The sequence below is a fragment of the Mobula hypostoma genome, chromosome 5, assembly GCF_963921235.1.
Source record: "Mobula hypostoma chromosome 5, sMobHyp1.1, whole genome shotgun sequence".
Lineage (NCBI taxonomy): Eukaryota > Metazoa > Chordata > Chondrichthyes > Myliobatiformes > Myliobatidae > Mobula > Mobula hypostoma.
The window spans coordinates 171,451,626-171,467,308 of NC_086101.1; the positions used below are offsets into that span (position 1 = coordinate 171,451,626).

The 15,683-nt window shown below is 41.2% G+C and overlaps 1 protein-coding gene across 4 annotated transcripts in view; it reads right to left on the bottom strand.

The window, feature by feature from the left end:
* LOC134347180 (organic cation/carnitine transporter 2-like) overlaps window positions 1-15,461 on the bottom strand; it is a 55,939-nt gene extending 40,478 nt beyond the window's left edge. For 3 of the 4 annotated variants that reach the window (XR_010018098.1, XM_063049420.1, XM_063049421.1), the window contains exons 1-3: window positions 14,805-15,461; window positions 7,471-7,574; window positions 1,260-1,414 (exon numbers count right to left, since the gene is read on the bottom strand). Coding sequence is in view for 3 of the 4 variants with exons in the window: in XM_063049420.1 (XP_062905490.1) it covers window positions 1,260-1,414; window positions 7,471-7,574; window positions 14,805-15,158 (613 nt within the window). In the remaining variant the exon portion in view is untranslated. The remainder of the gene's footprint in view (window positions 1-1,259; window positions 1,415-7,470; window positions 7,575-14,804) is intronic. The other variant, XM_063049423.1, reaches the window with a different exon arrangement.
* Window positions 15,462-15,683: the final 222 nt, after the last annotated feature.

Here is a 15,683-nt window from a genome sequence, read left to right on the forward strand (position 1 = left end):
CATGATTCCCCTCTCCCTGCCCCCTTCCCACTCTCAGTCCACAATAGAGACACATATAAGAATTTGGTTTATCATTGCTCACATGTGTCAGTAATTTTTTCCGCAGCAGCGCTACAGTGCAATACATGAAACTTCGACAGCACTGTGCAGAAGTCTTAGGCACCCTGGCTATATATATGTGCCTAAGACTTCTGCACAGTACTGCAACACAGAAAATGTTAGAAGCATTCATATTTCATTAGCCAAATATAAACTGGAAAAGAAATTGAATTAACCATTTAGCTTGATGTCTTTTTACAAATTTTCAATTACCAGCTTACCAGCTTAACCAGGTTAAGTACAATGAAAACTACGCTGGTAATCAAAAATGCTAGTCAACTATTTTGCAAGTTTGAAGAGACAGCATGCTAGACGAAACATTAGGAATTGCAGTGCAGCTGAGGAAAGTCCAAGGAAATTTCTAGCCCAGTGTCAGCCAGAACAATTATTTCAAAACATTTCATGTTAAATGCTACATGTAGATCTATATTATTGTACAACCTGTGACGTCAGCAATTGATATACTCTTTATTCTTGGAGCGTTGAGGTTCAATTGCGTTACAGCAATCAGTGTTTGGGGTTCCAATTTCTGCTGCTGTCTGTAAGTTGTTTGTACATTTTCCCCGCAACCAAATGGGTTTCCTCTGGGTGCTCCTGTTTCCTCCCACATTAAAAAGATATACATGTTAGGGTTGGTGAATTATGGCCATACTATGTTGGTGTCAGAAGTGTGGCGACACTTGCACAATCCAGTACAAGACTTGAAGCAGACAATGCATACCACTGTATGTTTCAAAGTACATGTGAAAATAAAGCTAATTGTTCCTTATCTTTACACACAATATATTTCAGCATACACATGGCTGCAGCTACAAGAAAAGAGCGCATTGCTGGGGTAGTGTGTGACCTTTTCACCTGGAGAATGGTTGGAATCTGAACGGACTACCTGGGTAGGTGGAGATAGATACTCTCACAACATCAAGATGAGCACTAGCCTCAGACCAAGCATTAGTAAATGGTATTGGTATGGATAGATACACAGCAAACAGCATGAACATGGTGGGCCCAAGGGCTTGTTTCTGTGCTGGAAAACTCTCTGAGAGGAGATTGGTCACTAGAATTCATTTTGTTTCCCTCTCTGCAGAAGCTGCCTTACCTGCTGAGTACCGACAGCATTTCCTGTTTTTATTATATTTGCAGTACATGCGACACTTTCTTACCTAGAACAAAAGCTGTTAAGTAACTTGAGACATCTCCAAGGCCAACAAAAAAGTGCAGTGTGCAAAACATTTCCCAGCTCTGAGAGGCCAGTTGCAGGAAGCCTGCAGTTGACCGTATGGCTATAGCTCCAAAGAGAACCGGCTTTCTTCCGTGCCTTTAAACAACAAACAAACATCACTTTAGAAAATCAAGATCCATGTTTTTTCTTATAAGTTCAAGAAGAATCTTCAACCTGTTCAAAAAGAATGGGTTACACCTGAACCCGAAGGGGACCAATATCCTGGCAGGAAGGTTTACTAGAGCTGTTAGGGAGGATTTAAACTAATTTGGCAGGGGGATGGGAACCGGAATGATAGAGTAGAGGAGGGGGAAAACAGAAATAAATCTAAGATAGCGAGCAGTAAAGATATCCGGAAGGACAAGCAGGTGATGGGGCAAATTTGCAGCCATTGGGATGAGTTGCAGTGCAATAAAGTTGCCGTGCAAACAAAGCCAAAAGTACCAAATACTGGACTTAAGGTGTTATACTTAAATGCATGCAACATAAGGAATAAGGTGGATGATCTTATCGTACAGCTACAGATTGGCAGGTATGATATTGTGGCCATCACTGAGACCTGGCTGAAGGATGCATGCCTCATGGGAGCTGAACATCCAAGGATACACGGTGTATCGGAAGGATAGGCAGGTAGGCAGAGGGGGTGGCGTGGCTTTATTGGTAAGAAATGATATTAAATCATTAGAAAGAGGTGACATAGGATCAGAAGGTGCAAAATCTTTATGGTTGAGCTAAGAAATCGCAGGGGTAAAAGGACCCTGATGGCAGTGTTACATGTTCAAGGAGATCTGTTTTTTTTTGTGAGAATGATGTAATGGTCTTTTGGAGGTCACCTGATGTAATTTTCCCACCGATGTGAGGTCACGTGATGACATGTGCCCCGTAACTATATAAGGGTCGACCCAGATGACGCAGTTAGTTTCTGAGTTTGTAGATTTCCAGGTAGAACGTGCTGTATCTCCGTTTGTGTTGTGTTTGTTATTGTGCGCAGTTTCATTTTTAAAACGGTTGTACATTCTGTTGAAAGATTCCATATTACTTGGACTGGGAATTTGTGGCTGGAAGTGCCAATTTACTCAATTCCGACAGTTTTTGAAGGGAGAGTGAAGAATTCATGGAAGTGAAGGATCGAGAGAAGTCGGCATCGTTTGGCAGTTTAATAAAGGATCGACCTTATTGAGTCTTCATTGGAGAGAAACTGCATTGAGATAACTCTTGCAATAGGGCAATGAGTTCATGCAAAAAGGTGCTCTCTCTCTCAAGGAATTTAAGGTCAGTTGATTTAAACTGTTTATTTTTGGCATCGGGAATCCTGTGGACAGAACCAGCAGTAAAGGTGCGTCGGTGAAGAAATCTTTCTCTACAGAAGTGTCTCCCAATTGAATGTGTAAATCTGTTGGACTTTTTAAGTTATCGCTTTAAGAACTATATCTGACTGTATCGCTTTAAGAACTGTTTTCGCATTTAACGCTTTAAGAACTAGAGCCGAGTGGCGAGTTGGTGAACAGCTGCATACCTGTTAACCCCCGGTTAAAGTTTTCCTTTGTTTTTTTTTCCTTATCGTTTATACGTGTTTAGTAAATGTTTGGTTGTTTTTATATAACCTGTCTCGATTAATATTCATTGTTGCTGGTTAGGTAACAGCAATTATATACAGGCTTCCTAACAGCTGCAGTGATGTGGACTACAAATTACAACAGGAAATAGAAAAGGCTTGCCAGAAAGGCAGTGTTGTGATAATTTAATGTGGGGCATTTTAACATGCGAGCGGATTGGGAAAATCAGGTCGACACTGGATCTCAAGAGAGAGAATTTGTAGAATGTCTGCGAGATGGCTTTTTAGGACAGCTTGTTGTTGAGCCCACTAGGGGATCGGCTGCACTGGATTGGGTATTGTGTAATTTACCAGAGGTGATTAGAGAGATTGAGGTGAAGGAACCCTTAGGAGACAGTGATCATATCATGATTGAGTTCACTGTGAAATTTGAGAAAGAGAAGCCGAAATCCCATGTGTCAGTATTTCAGTGGAGTAAAGGAAACTATAGTGGCGTGAGAGAGGAACTGGCCAAAGTTGACTGGAAAGGGACACTAGTGGGAAGGATGGCAGAGCAGCAGTGGCTGGAGTTTATCCAAGAAGTGAAGAAGGTGCAAGTCTCTTTTTCGCTCCTCTCATACCTTCCCCTATATCGCCGTGTTTTTGTGCACCTCTCATACCTTCCCCTATATCGCTGTGTTTTCTTGCCATAGAGGCAGTACAAAGAAGGTTCACCAGATTGATTCCTGGGATAGCAGGACTTTCATATGAGGAAAGACTGGATCAACTAGGCTTATACTCGTTGGAATTTAGAAGATTGAGGGGGGATCTTATTGAAACGTACAAAATCGTAAAGGGATTGGACAGGCCAGATGCAGGAAGATGGTTCCCGATATTGGGGAAGTCCAGAACGAGGGGTCACAGTTTGAGGATAAAGGGGAAGCCTTTTAGGACCGAGATGAGGAAAAACTTCTTCACACAGAGAGTGGGGAATCTGTGGAATTCTCTGCCACAGGAAACAGTTGAGGCCAGTTCATTGGCTATATTTAAGAGGGAGTTAGATATGGCCCTTGTGGCTAAAGGGATCAGAGGGTATGGAGGGAAGGCTGGTACAGGGTTCTGAGTTGGATGATCAGCCATGATCATACTGAATGGCGGTGCAGGCTCGAAGGGCCGAACGGCCTACTCCTGTACCTATTTTCAATGTTTCTATGTTTCTAAGTCAGATATGTTCCAAAAAAGAAGAAATTTTTGAATGGATAAAGGACGCAACCGTGGCTGACAAGAGACAAAGACAAAGTTAAAGTAAAGGAGAGGAAGCAAAAATTAGTGGGAAGGCAGAGGATTGGGAAATTTTTAAAAGCTTACAAAAGGAAACTAAGAAGGTCATTAAGAGGTAAAAGATGAACTATGAAAGGAAGCTAGCAAATAATATCAAAGAGGATACTAAAAGATTTTTCAAGTATATAAAGAGTAAAAGACAGGTGAGAGTAGATATAAGACCAATAGAAAATGATGCTGGAGAAATTGTAATGGGAGATAAGGAGATGGCGGAGGAACTGAACGAGTATTTTGCATCAGTTCTCACTGAGGAAGACATCAGCAGTATACCAGACACTCAAGGATGTCAGAGAAGAGAAATGTGCACAGTCACAATTACGACAGAGAAAGTACTCAGGACGCTGAATAGTCTAAAGGTAGATAAATCTCCCGGACCTGATGGAATGCACCCTTGTGTTCTGACGTAGCTGTAGAGATTGCGGAGGCATTAGCAATGATCTTTCAAAAGTCAATAGATTCAGGCATGGTTCCAGAGGACTGGAAGATTGCAAATGTCACTCCGCTATTTAAGAAAGGTACAAGGAAGCAAAAAGGAAATTATAGACCCGTTATCTCGACATCGGTGGTTGGGAAGTTGTGGGAGTCGATTGCCAAGGATGAGGTTACAGAGTACCTAGAGGCATATGACAAGATAGGCAGAACTCAGCGTGGTTTCCTTAAAGGAAAATCCTGCCTGACAAACCTATTGCAATTTTTTGCGGAAATTACAAGTAGGGTAGACAAGGGAGATGCAGTGGATGGTGTGTATTTGGATTTTCAGAAGGCCTTTGACAAGGTGCCACACATGAGGCTGCTAAACAAGATAAGAGCTCATGGAATTATGGGAAAGTTACATACATGGATAGAGCGTTGGCTGATTGGCAGGAAACAGAGTGGGAATAAAGGGATTCCATTCTGGTTGGTTGCTGGTTACCAGTGGTGTTCCACAGGGGTCCGTGGTGGGGCCGCTTCTTTTTACGTAGTACATCAACGATTTGGATTATGGAATAGATGGCTTTGTGGCTAAGTCTGCTGATGATACAAAGATAGCTGGAGGGGTCGGTAGTGCTGAGGAAACAGAGTCTGCATGCAGAGAGACTTTGATAGGTTGGGAGAATAGGCAAAGAAGTGGCAAATGAAATACAATGTTGGAAAGTGTATGGTTATGCACTTTGGTAGAAAAATAAACGAGCAGACTATTATTTAAATGGGGAGAGAATTCAAAGTTCTGAGATGCAACGGGACTTGGGAGTCCTCATGCAGGATACCCTTAAGGTTAACTTCCAGGTTGAGTCGGTGGTGAAGAAGGCGAACGCAATGTTGGCATTCATTTCTAGCGGAATAGAGTATAGGAGCAGGGATGTGATGTTGAGGCTCTATAAGGCACTGGTAAGACCTCACTTGGAGTACTGTGGGCAGCTTTGGGTTCCTTATTTAAGAAAGGATGTGCTGACGTTGGAGAGGGTTCAGAGAAGATTCACTAGAATGATTCTGGGTATGAGAGGTTTAACATATGAGGAACGTTTGACCACTCTTGGACTGTACTCCTTGGAGTTTAGAAGAATGAGGGGGGACCTCATAGAAACATTTCGAATGTTGAAAGGCATGGACAGAGTGGATGTGGCAAAGTTGTTTCTCATGGTGGGGGAGTCTAGTACGAGAGGGCAGGACTTAAGGATTGAAGGGCACCCATTCAGGACAGAGATGCGAAGAAATTTTTTTAGCCAGAGGGTGGTGAATCTGTGGAATTTGTTGCCACGGGCGGCAGTGGAGGTCAAGTCTTTGGGTGTATTTAAGGCAGAGATTGATAGGTATCTGCGTAGCCAGGGCATCAAAGATTATGGTGAGAAGGTGGAGGAGTGGGACTAAATAGGAGAATGGATCAGCTCATGATAAAATGGCGGAGAAGACTCGATGGGCCAAATGGCTGACTTCTGCTCCTTTGTCTTCTGGCCTTATGGTCTTAAGGAGTAAAATGAGATAAACTTCTTATCCCCAGCTCGGTGTTTTTCTTTCAATTAGTTTTATAGTTTGGAATCATAAAACATGACAATGGCAATGACTACAAAAAGTCGGCTGCCCAGGTACTCACCCTGGATGACATCATTGTTAGCTGTAAAGATGACAAGAAACATCTCCGGAATGTCAGACAGTGCTAAAAAGATTAGAAGTTTATGGGCTCAAAGCATCATATGATAAGTGTGAATTCTTTAATCCAAGCACACTTAACTGTGGTCACACCATTGGTGCCAAGCGTTATACTAGTGGGCTGAGGAAATTCAAGCAGTGCTGGATCACCCAAGGCCAAGCAACGTGTCATAGTTGTGATCTTTTTTAGGATTTGTCATTCATTATAACAGGTTCCTACCAAGCCTGGCTACTGAGATTTAGCCCTTGAACTCATTACTACAGATCCAGAAGAAACTCCTACAACCACATTGGTTAAACCTCCAGAACTAAGATTGTTTCTCAGCCACAAGTCTCACCTGCCAGGCAGGGAGATCCCCCACTTGCCAGAAAAGAGTAAGAAATCCTGTACAACAATTACATCTTTAGGCCTGAGTAGGACAATTTAAAATTTACTAAGCGGGGGATGTCTATATAGTAGTTGTATTATATAGTATACTGTGTATATAAGATGACTAGGGAGTAATACGTTATATATTTGTGTTGAGATGCATCGTATATTGAGTTGGAGTCTAGAGCTAAGCAGGGAGGAGTGTTATGTGTTTAATATTTCAGAAATTTTTGAGCAATATTGTAAATATATATTAATTAACCACTTCTGTTACTCATATACTGTAATTCATTACAGGTTATATGTAATATTACATGAATGGCATTACACCACCATGTCATATTTGTGCACCTCTCTAAAAAGCAAAATGAAGTAGACATGTTATCCCCAGCTCTGTTTTTCTTTCGATTAGTTTTATGTTTTGGTGTTGCAGACTGTAACAGAACAGTGTACTAAAATCCATGATCAGCCATGTTGGGTGTTGGACTGGACCTAATGGACCGAATGGCCTTCTCCTGTTGCTATTTCCTGTTTCCGTTGAATGCGTATTATAAATGAAGTCCTGAGAAATGAATTTGAATTATATTACAGCATATAGTAAACTTCTTGCTTGGTATTCCTCCAGTTTATTTATGTTCAGGTAATATCGCTTGTTTTAATAAACCAAGACATGCTCCAATAATTCATCACTGTGATGGCAATCTTCAGAGAGCACCAACAATTAAACATTAACAAATGCAAATTGGATTTTCACCATGTTCTGTTTACTGTATCCTGTACCTGTCTGAAAGTTGTCCAGAGATTATTGAGCCAAACAGCACTCCAATGAAAAATACTGATGTGGTAAATGGTCCTTTCCAGTTCTGGTCACAAACTAGATCCCACTACAGAGTGGTATTGAAGATAATTAAGGCACAGAGGTTAACATTTTATGTTATTTATTAACTACTAAAACACATCAAGGAAACATTAATATATTCCAATATTTAATTTTTTAAACTAGTTCATGTTGATTTCTAATGTTGTTACTAATAGCAATTCAAATATCTGTATGAAGAGAGTCGCAGAACAGTTTAGCACTGAAACAGGCCCTACCTACACTACTCCCACTGGGCCCATATCCCTCCACTCCTTTCTTATCCCAAGTGCCTTTCCAAACACCATGTAGAAATTATAATAAAATTGGCCACTAGCACCTCTCCTGGCAGTTAGTTCTGCATAACCACCACAGTCTATGTGAAAACTTGCTCCCAGTTCTCCTTTAAACTGCTCCTCTCTTACCCTAAACCTATGGCCTTCAGATGGCAGATAATACATGCCACCTCCTATCAGTGTCAGGGGCAGAGAGGGCTTTGCCCATCATATTCTGGGCTGTTTCCATTACTTTCTGCAGCATCTTCCATTCCGGTGCATTGCGACTGCTGTCATAGGCCATGATGCAACCAGTTAGGATATTTTCCATAGTTTGTTTCAATATTTGATAAAATGTAGGATTACTGTAGGTAGGTATTGATTGTCATCACAGACTTGGCAGGCTATGGTAGCCGTTTTCATGCCTTATCAGCCTATGGCTCAAATGTCACCGGTGGAGTGGGTGGCCAGGAATCTCAAGACTATTGGCTTTATAAAAGCCTACACTGGAGAAACCTTTCAAATGATGAATGCATGTTTTGTACGTCCATTCATATTTAGAATATTTCACAGGCTCAAGGACCGAGCCTACGCTCCCATTCAAGAATAGCAATCTTCTTTCACAGATCCCTGCTTTCGGATTTCAGAATTTCATTGAGGTGCCCATGCTTATAGTTATGAAATCATAAAAATTTAGGCCACAGAATGAGCCAATGATATTTATGTTGGCCATACTGGGATTTTTGGTTCCCAGCTGTCATCCTTACCTTTTAACTTTTCAACGATCAAAAATTAAGGATCAACTTTATTCACCATATATACTTAAATGTATTAGGAATTTGCTGTGTTGTGTTGGCACAACACGTAACAAATAAAAATTCATCAGTTATAAGAATAAATTGTATAACAATAAAGTTACAGGTTAAAATACATAAATACCATCATGTATTTGCAACGTAAGCAGAATTATAAACATGGTTTAAAGTGTCTGAGACTTTTTTCAATGCCTTTGCAATTCCAGCATATATCTTATACTGTACTAATTTGATGAACATCTCATTTGGAAAGTCTATAGATTTCAACAGTTCAAAGTAAATTTGTTAATACAGTTATATATATGTTTGGCCAGAGGTGTAGTGGCACACACACTGGACTTAGGGGTGGGTGGTCCCAGGTTCAAATCCGGCCAGCACCTTGCATGGGATGAACGTCAAGCTAGCAACTCGGCCTCATAAAAAACAGTCAAACACCAAAGAAACAGCAAGGTTGCCAACCAATGCGCCACATGGCGTGGAGAGGAACAACATGCATGTTACTATATATAATTTAGATATTCATTTTCTTGCGGGCATATTGAATAAATCCATAGGAGAATAATAACCAAAATAGAATAAATGAAAGACTGTACCAGCCTGGGCATTCAACCAGTATGCAGAAGACAACAAACTGTGCAAATCCAAAAGCAGAAAGTAAGAACAATAATAAATAAATCAGAATCAGAATAGCCGAAACATGAGGAATTCTGCAGATGCTGGAATTTCAAGCAACACACATAAAAGTTGCTGGTAAACGCAGCAGGCCAGGCAGCATCTCTAGGAAGAGGTACAGTCGACTGTACCTCTTCCTAGAGAATCAGAATAGGTTTATTATCACTGGCACGTGACATGAAATTTGTTAACTTGGCAGCAGCTGTTCATAGAACATAGAACATAGAATAGTACAGCACAGTACAGGCCCTTCGGCCCACAATCTTGTGCTGACCCTCAAACCCTGCCTCCCATATAAGCCCCAACTTAAATTCTTCCATATACCTGTCCAGTAGTCTCTTAAACTTCACTAGTGTATCTGCCTCCACCACTGACTCAGGCAGTGCATTCCACGCACCAACCACTCTCTGAGTAAAAAACCTTCCTCTAATATCCTCCTTGAACTTCCCACCCCTTACCTTAAAGCCATGTCCTCTTGTATTAAGCAGTGGTGCCCTGGGGAAGAGGCACTGGCTATCCACTCTATCTATTCCTCTTATTATCTTGTACACCTCTATCACGTCTCCTCTCATCCTCCTTCTCTCCAGAGAGTAAAGCCCTAGCTCCCTTAATCTCTGATCATAATGGACACTCTCTAAACCAGGCAGCATCCTGGTAAATCTCCTCTGTACCCTTTCCAATGCTTCCACATCCTTCCTATAGTGAGGTGACCATAACTGGACACAGTACTCCAAGTGTGGCCTAACCAGAGTTTTATAGAGCTGCATCATTACATCGTGACTCTTAAACTCTATCCCTTGACTTATGAAAGCTAACACCCCATGAGCTTTCTTAACTACCCTATCCATCTGTGAGGCAACTTTCAGGGATCTGTGGACATGTACCCCCCAGGTCCCTCTGCTCAATGCAATATATAATCTAGTAAAGAAAAAATAAATAAATAAAATAATAATAATAATAATCAATAAACAAGTAAATCAATTACTTATATTGAATAGACTTTTTAAAATGTCCAAAAACAGAAGTACTGTATATTAAAAAAAAAGTGAGGTTGTGTCCAAATCTTCAATGTCCATTTAGGAATGGGATGGCAGAGGGGAAGAAGCTGTTCCTGAATCGCTCAGTGTGCACCTTCAGGCTTCTGTACCTCCAGCCTGATGGTAACAGTGAGAAAAGGGCATGCCCTGGGTGCTGGAGGTATCAAGAACATGAGATGAAGAGTCCTCAAAACGGAGTCCAAAGGTTGGGAGAACATTTCAATGATGGGACAAGTGAAGTGTAGTGAAGTTATCCCCTTCGGTTCAAGAGTCTGATGGCTGAGTGGTAATAACTGTCCCTGAACTTGGTGGTGTGGGTCCTGAGGCTCCTGTACCTTCTTCCTGATGGCAGCAGCGAGAAGAAAGTATGACCTGGGTGGTGGGGGTCCTTGATGATGGATGCTGCTTTCCTGCCATAGTGTTCCATGTAAATGTGCTCAGTGTTGGGGAAGGTTTTACCCATGATGGACTGGGCCATATTCACTACTTTTTGTAGTATTTTCCATTCCAGGGGAATTGGTGTTTCCACACCAGTTTGTGGTGCAGCCGGTCAATATACTCTCCACCACACATCTGCGCTTCTTTCTGCGACTTACAGAATCACAGAAAAAGGCCATTCAGCTAATGGATTCCAGCACGTTTCAGTGACAGACACTGGCTAACTGGCATGTGACTGGAAGGTTTCTGTCACTCTCTCGCTTCAGTTTTCTAGTCCTAAGGCACCTTCCAAAGATCAGGGAATTTTGGTGGATTATAACCAATGCATCCATTATCTCTGCAGCTACTTCCATCAAGATCCCTTGATGCAGGCCTTCTGATCCAAGGACATTAGCCTCTTCAGTTCTTTATTTCCCATGACTAACTCCTGAATCACATCCTCTAAGGAAACAGCATTTACTTTACGGTGTGTATATATAGTGGATGTCATGTGTACTATGGATATATAGTGAATCTAGTGTATAGTACATAGTAGGCAAGGTATATATAGTAGATATAGCAGACAGTGGATGTATTTTACTGCTATATATTTGTTATTTACTCCCATACTCATCTGTTCCATTTCTACAACTTTTCGTCATTCTTTGTTGCTTTCTAATTAAAATTCCTATCCACTGGCCTATCGCTAATCTTCAAATACCGTGTGACTTCTATTACCTTCCTTAGATGGCCAGGGACGCTCATCATCTCATGGGACTTCAGTCTCATTGAGATACAATATACCTTTGCTGAGATTTATGTGAAATATCTCCTTAGATAACTGCTGCTGCTAATCTGTTATTTTACCTTTTAATCTACTTTCCCAGTCCATTTTGTCCTTGCACCATTATAATTTGCCTTTATTCTAATTTAGGACACACGTTTCAGAACCTGTTTGTCACCCACAGTCTGAAGATGAAATTCTATAATGCCAAGATCTCTCTTTGCTGTCATATTTAAAGGATCCTTTCCTGTGATATCATCTCCCTTTCTATGTCATTGGCAGCAATATGGATCACAATCTCTGAGTGTTCTCCCAACCCCTCCAAATATTTTGTAGTCCTTCAGTAACATCCTTCACTCTGAAACCAGGGAGGTAAGATGTCATCCTGGAGTCACATGTGATGCCACAGAAATACCTATTGCTTTTCAGATTCTTATCACATGTACATCATTTTTTTCATTGATTTTATTGTATTTCTTTGTTCTATAGTGAATGCCTGCAAGAAAATGAATCTCAGGGTAGTATATGATGACGTGTATGTACTTTGATAATAAATTTCCTTTGAGCTTTGAGACTGAAATGCATTGATTGCATTAACAACCAACACACCCGAGGATGCGCTGGGGGCAGCCTGCAAGTGTTGCCACACATTCTGGCCCCAACAGAGCGTGCCCACAATGCTCAGCAGAACAGCACAGAACACAACAAAACAGAGCATAGCAAGTCACAAATGAACAAGAGCAAAACATGCCCCATACCTCCTTCCTCCCAGCAACCCCCACATACACATACAATTACTTTTGCTCTTTGATTCCCTCCTTTCCATTGCAGATGCTGTACATTGCAAGGTAGTATGTTTTACTGAGTTGGCATTTAGGGCCGTGGAGGAGGGGAGGTTAGCCAGTGGAGCATCCAGATACTCAGACAAATTTTCATGTTAGTACCACCAGCCCACTAACACCAATGGCAGCAGGTTAGTCCATCGACCAACACTTATTCTTTGAGCTGGCGGAAAACACATTTTTTTCTTTCAATGGGATCTAGCAGACTTTTTGCTTAAACCCTCACAAATGGTGGTGAACTAGTCAGAGCATAAGCAGAACTTAAAGCAATCCAGCACAGAACCAGACCCTTTGACTCAGTATGTGCATGCCAAACACAATGCCTAATTAAATAAGATCTCTTCTGTCTGTATTTGACCAATATCCCTCCATCATCCGTGTATCTAACACTCTTATAAACTGTCAGCCTCTGATGCTTCAGAGAAAACAACCCATAAGACCACAAGATTAGGAGTAGAATCAGGCCATTTTGTCCCATCAGCTCTGTTCCACCATCTCATCATGTCTGATCCATTTCCCTCTCAGCCCCAATCTCCTGCTTTCTCCCAGAATTAAAAATCTGTCAACCCCTGCTTTAAATACATGCAATAACTAGGCCTTCACAGCAACAAATTCCATAGATTCACCACTCTCTTAAAGAAATTCCTCATCTCTGTTCTAAATGTATATCCCTCTACTGAGGCTGTGGCCTCTGGTCTTAGACTCCCCAAGTTTACCCATCCTCTCCCTGTAGCTCATACTCTCTAAACTTGGCAGTGTGCTAGTAAAACTCATCTGCACCTTTTCCAAAGCTTCCAAGTTCTTCCTGTTGCAAGCTGTCTAGTTTCTTCTGATTTCTCTTCAGGCCTTACAACCAACCAACAGCATCCAGAGATAGGAATGAGCAAATGAATGTGTGTCTCATTCCATGCTTACCTGAGTCTATGTTGTAGAATATTTATTTATTCTCATGTTTATTCATTCCCCGGCATATAGGAGAATGAGGGAAGAATTGATAGAGGAATACAAAATTATGAGCGGTATAGACAGGGTAAATGCAAGTAGGCTTTTTCCACTAAGGTTGGGTGAGACGAGAACAAGAGGTCATCGGTTAAGAGTGAAAGGTGAACTACTTAAAGGGAACATGAAGGGCAGCTTCTTTGTTCAGAAGGTGGTGATTGTGTGGAACAAGCTGCCAGTGGAAGTAGTTCAATTTCAACATGTAAGACAAGTTTGGATAGGTACATGGATGGGAGCGGTATGGACAACTATAGTCCAGGTGCAGGTCAAAGGGACAACGCCGAATAATAGTTCAACGCAGACAAAGTGTTCTGAAGGGCCTGTTTCTCTGCTGTAGTGCTCTATGACTCCAAATGGAAATTATGAACTGCTTTCACAATCCATTTCATCTAGTTCATGCCCCAAAACTGTTCAATCATCTCTCCCAACACAACAATCACCATTTTTCCGTTGAATTCAGGAAAGGCAAAAGTATTCTGGATCTGCTGCCTTAATAATCCATCTCCTTCCAATTAGGCCTGCCACAAGACAAATCAGTCCAGTCCTCTCCACAGTTAGTGACAAAACAAGTTGTGTGCACTTCTGTTCGCCGAGGTACAGGAAAGACGTCATCAAAGTGGAAAGGATGCAGAAAGGATGTTAGCAAGACCGCAGAGTTTGACTTATAAAGGAGAGTCTGGGGCATTTTTCCTCTGAGTGTAACTGGCTAAGGCCTGATGCTGTGGAAGTTTATAAAATCATGAGGGGCATCGATAAGTTGATGGTCACAGTCTTCTCCCTCAGAGTAGGGAAATCTAAAACTAGAGGGCGAGGGTATAGCTTTAAGGTGACAGTGGAGAGATTTAAAGGGAACCTGAGCGGCAAGCATTTCACACAGAGGATGGTGGGTACATGGAATGAGCTGCCAAAGGAAGAACACAGATACCATTAAAACATTTAACAGTTATTTGGATGGGGTCTTCGAAAGGAAAGGTTTGGAAGGATATGAACCAAATACTGTACAGGCAAATGAGACAAGCTCAGAAAGGCAGCTTGGTTGCCATGGATGAGTTGAGCCAAAGAATCTGTTTCTATGTCTCTACAGGAAACAAAAGCTTCATAAAAGTTCATTAACTCCATCCACAAGGAATGTTCTACATGTGGTGTTTGCATTATGTACATGTGTGGTTTTGTCACTTCATCTCTAGCCACATTAATTACTCACATTCATATATAAATGTACCTCATTAATCATTTCTTCTCAACCTCACACAATCTCTTTACCAAGTATATATGTGAGTCACATTTTGGGTGTTATCTGTGAGTAAGGTAAATTTTAGGTACTATTTTAAAATAGTGGATTAATTAATGGTCATCGCGGAAGTAAAGCACTGTGTAAAAATGTGCAAGGGTGACGTGTCAATTTAAGTCTTCTTACCTGAGTGACAATCGTTGAAGTGTATCTCTCTGTGCTGAACACCCAACCATCCACACAATGTTCTACTGCTGTGCCGTTGAAACGAGCGTCCTTGTCAATTCGGTACCTGGTACACTTGCTGTAAGTTTTCTCTCCAGCCATTTCCTCCATTGGCAGCTGAAAACTTAGATTCATGAAGGACACATTTGAAGAGTTGTTCAGACGACAGTGATGTTGAGGGGTATCTGCCAGGAACACCATCAAAAGAGCTAAATAGCCATTTGGAATAACAATGGAACTTAGGGAAAAGAAAATAGTCCACTGGTAATATCCCCATTCTCCCAGGAAAGCTATCACTTCATCGTAACTTTCCATCTTTTTTTTTATATTATTTCTATTTTTCTGCACAGTTACCACTTCAACTTCTTGTCAGAGCAGAAGTAGTTGATTTACACAATCTTGAGAACGTTTCCTGTCAGGGTAATATCATCCTTTGACTCCATGAAGAATACTCGAATTCGATAAGAAACGACACCACTTTAAGCATGTAACTTATTTTGAAACATTTGAAAAACTCATTGTCGGCTAATACACAAACAAAACCTTGAGTCTTTTCAAACGAGAACTGTGGACAATAAAACTCTCAAGGGCTACTTCGACAGCTAAACTACAACTAGGAATGTTCTTGGAAATGAATCAGAAGCCATGCACCTCCCACAGAATTTATTTATGAGACCAAGCAATGATTAATTGGTTCATTAGCTTTGTCTCTCAAACCATGGATACAACCCTTTAGCAATGGGCAGTCCAGTTTATTTTGGTGTAATATTTCTAGTGTGTGAATGAAGCCAACAGCTGCATTCTTGGCTCAGAGTCTGATTGCCTCTGTAAACTGCATTA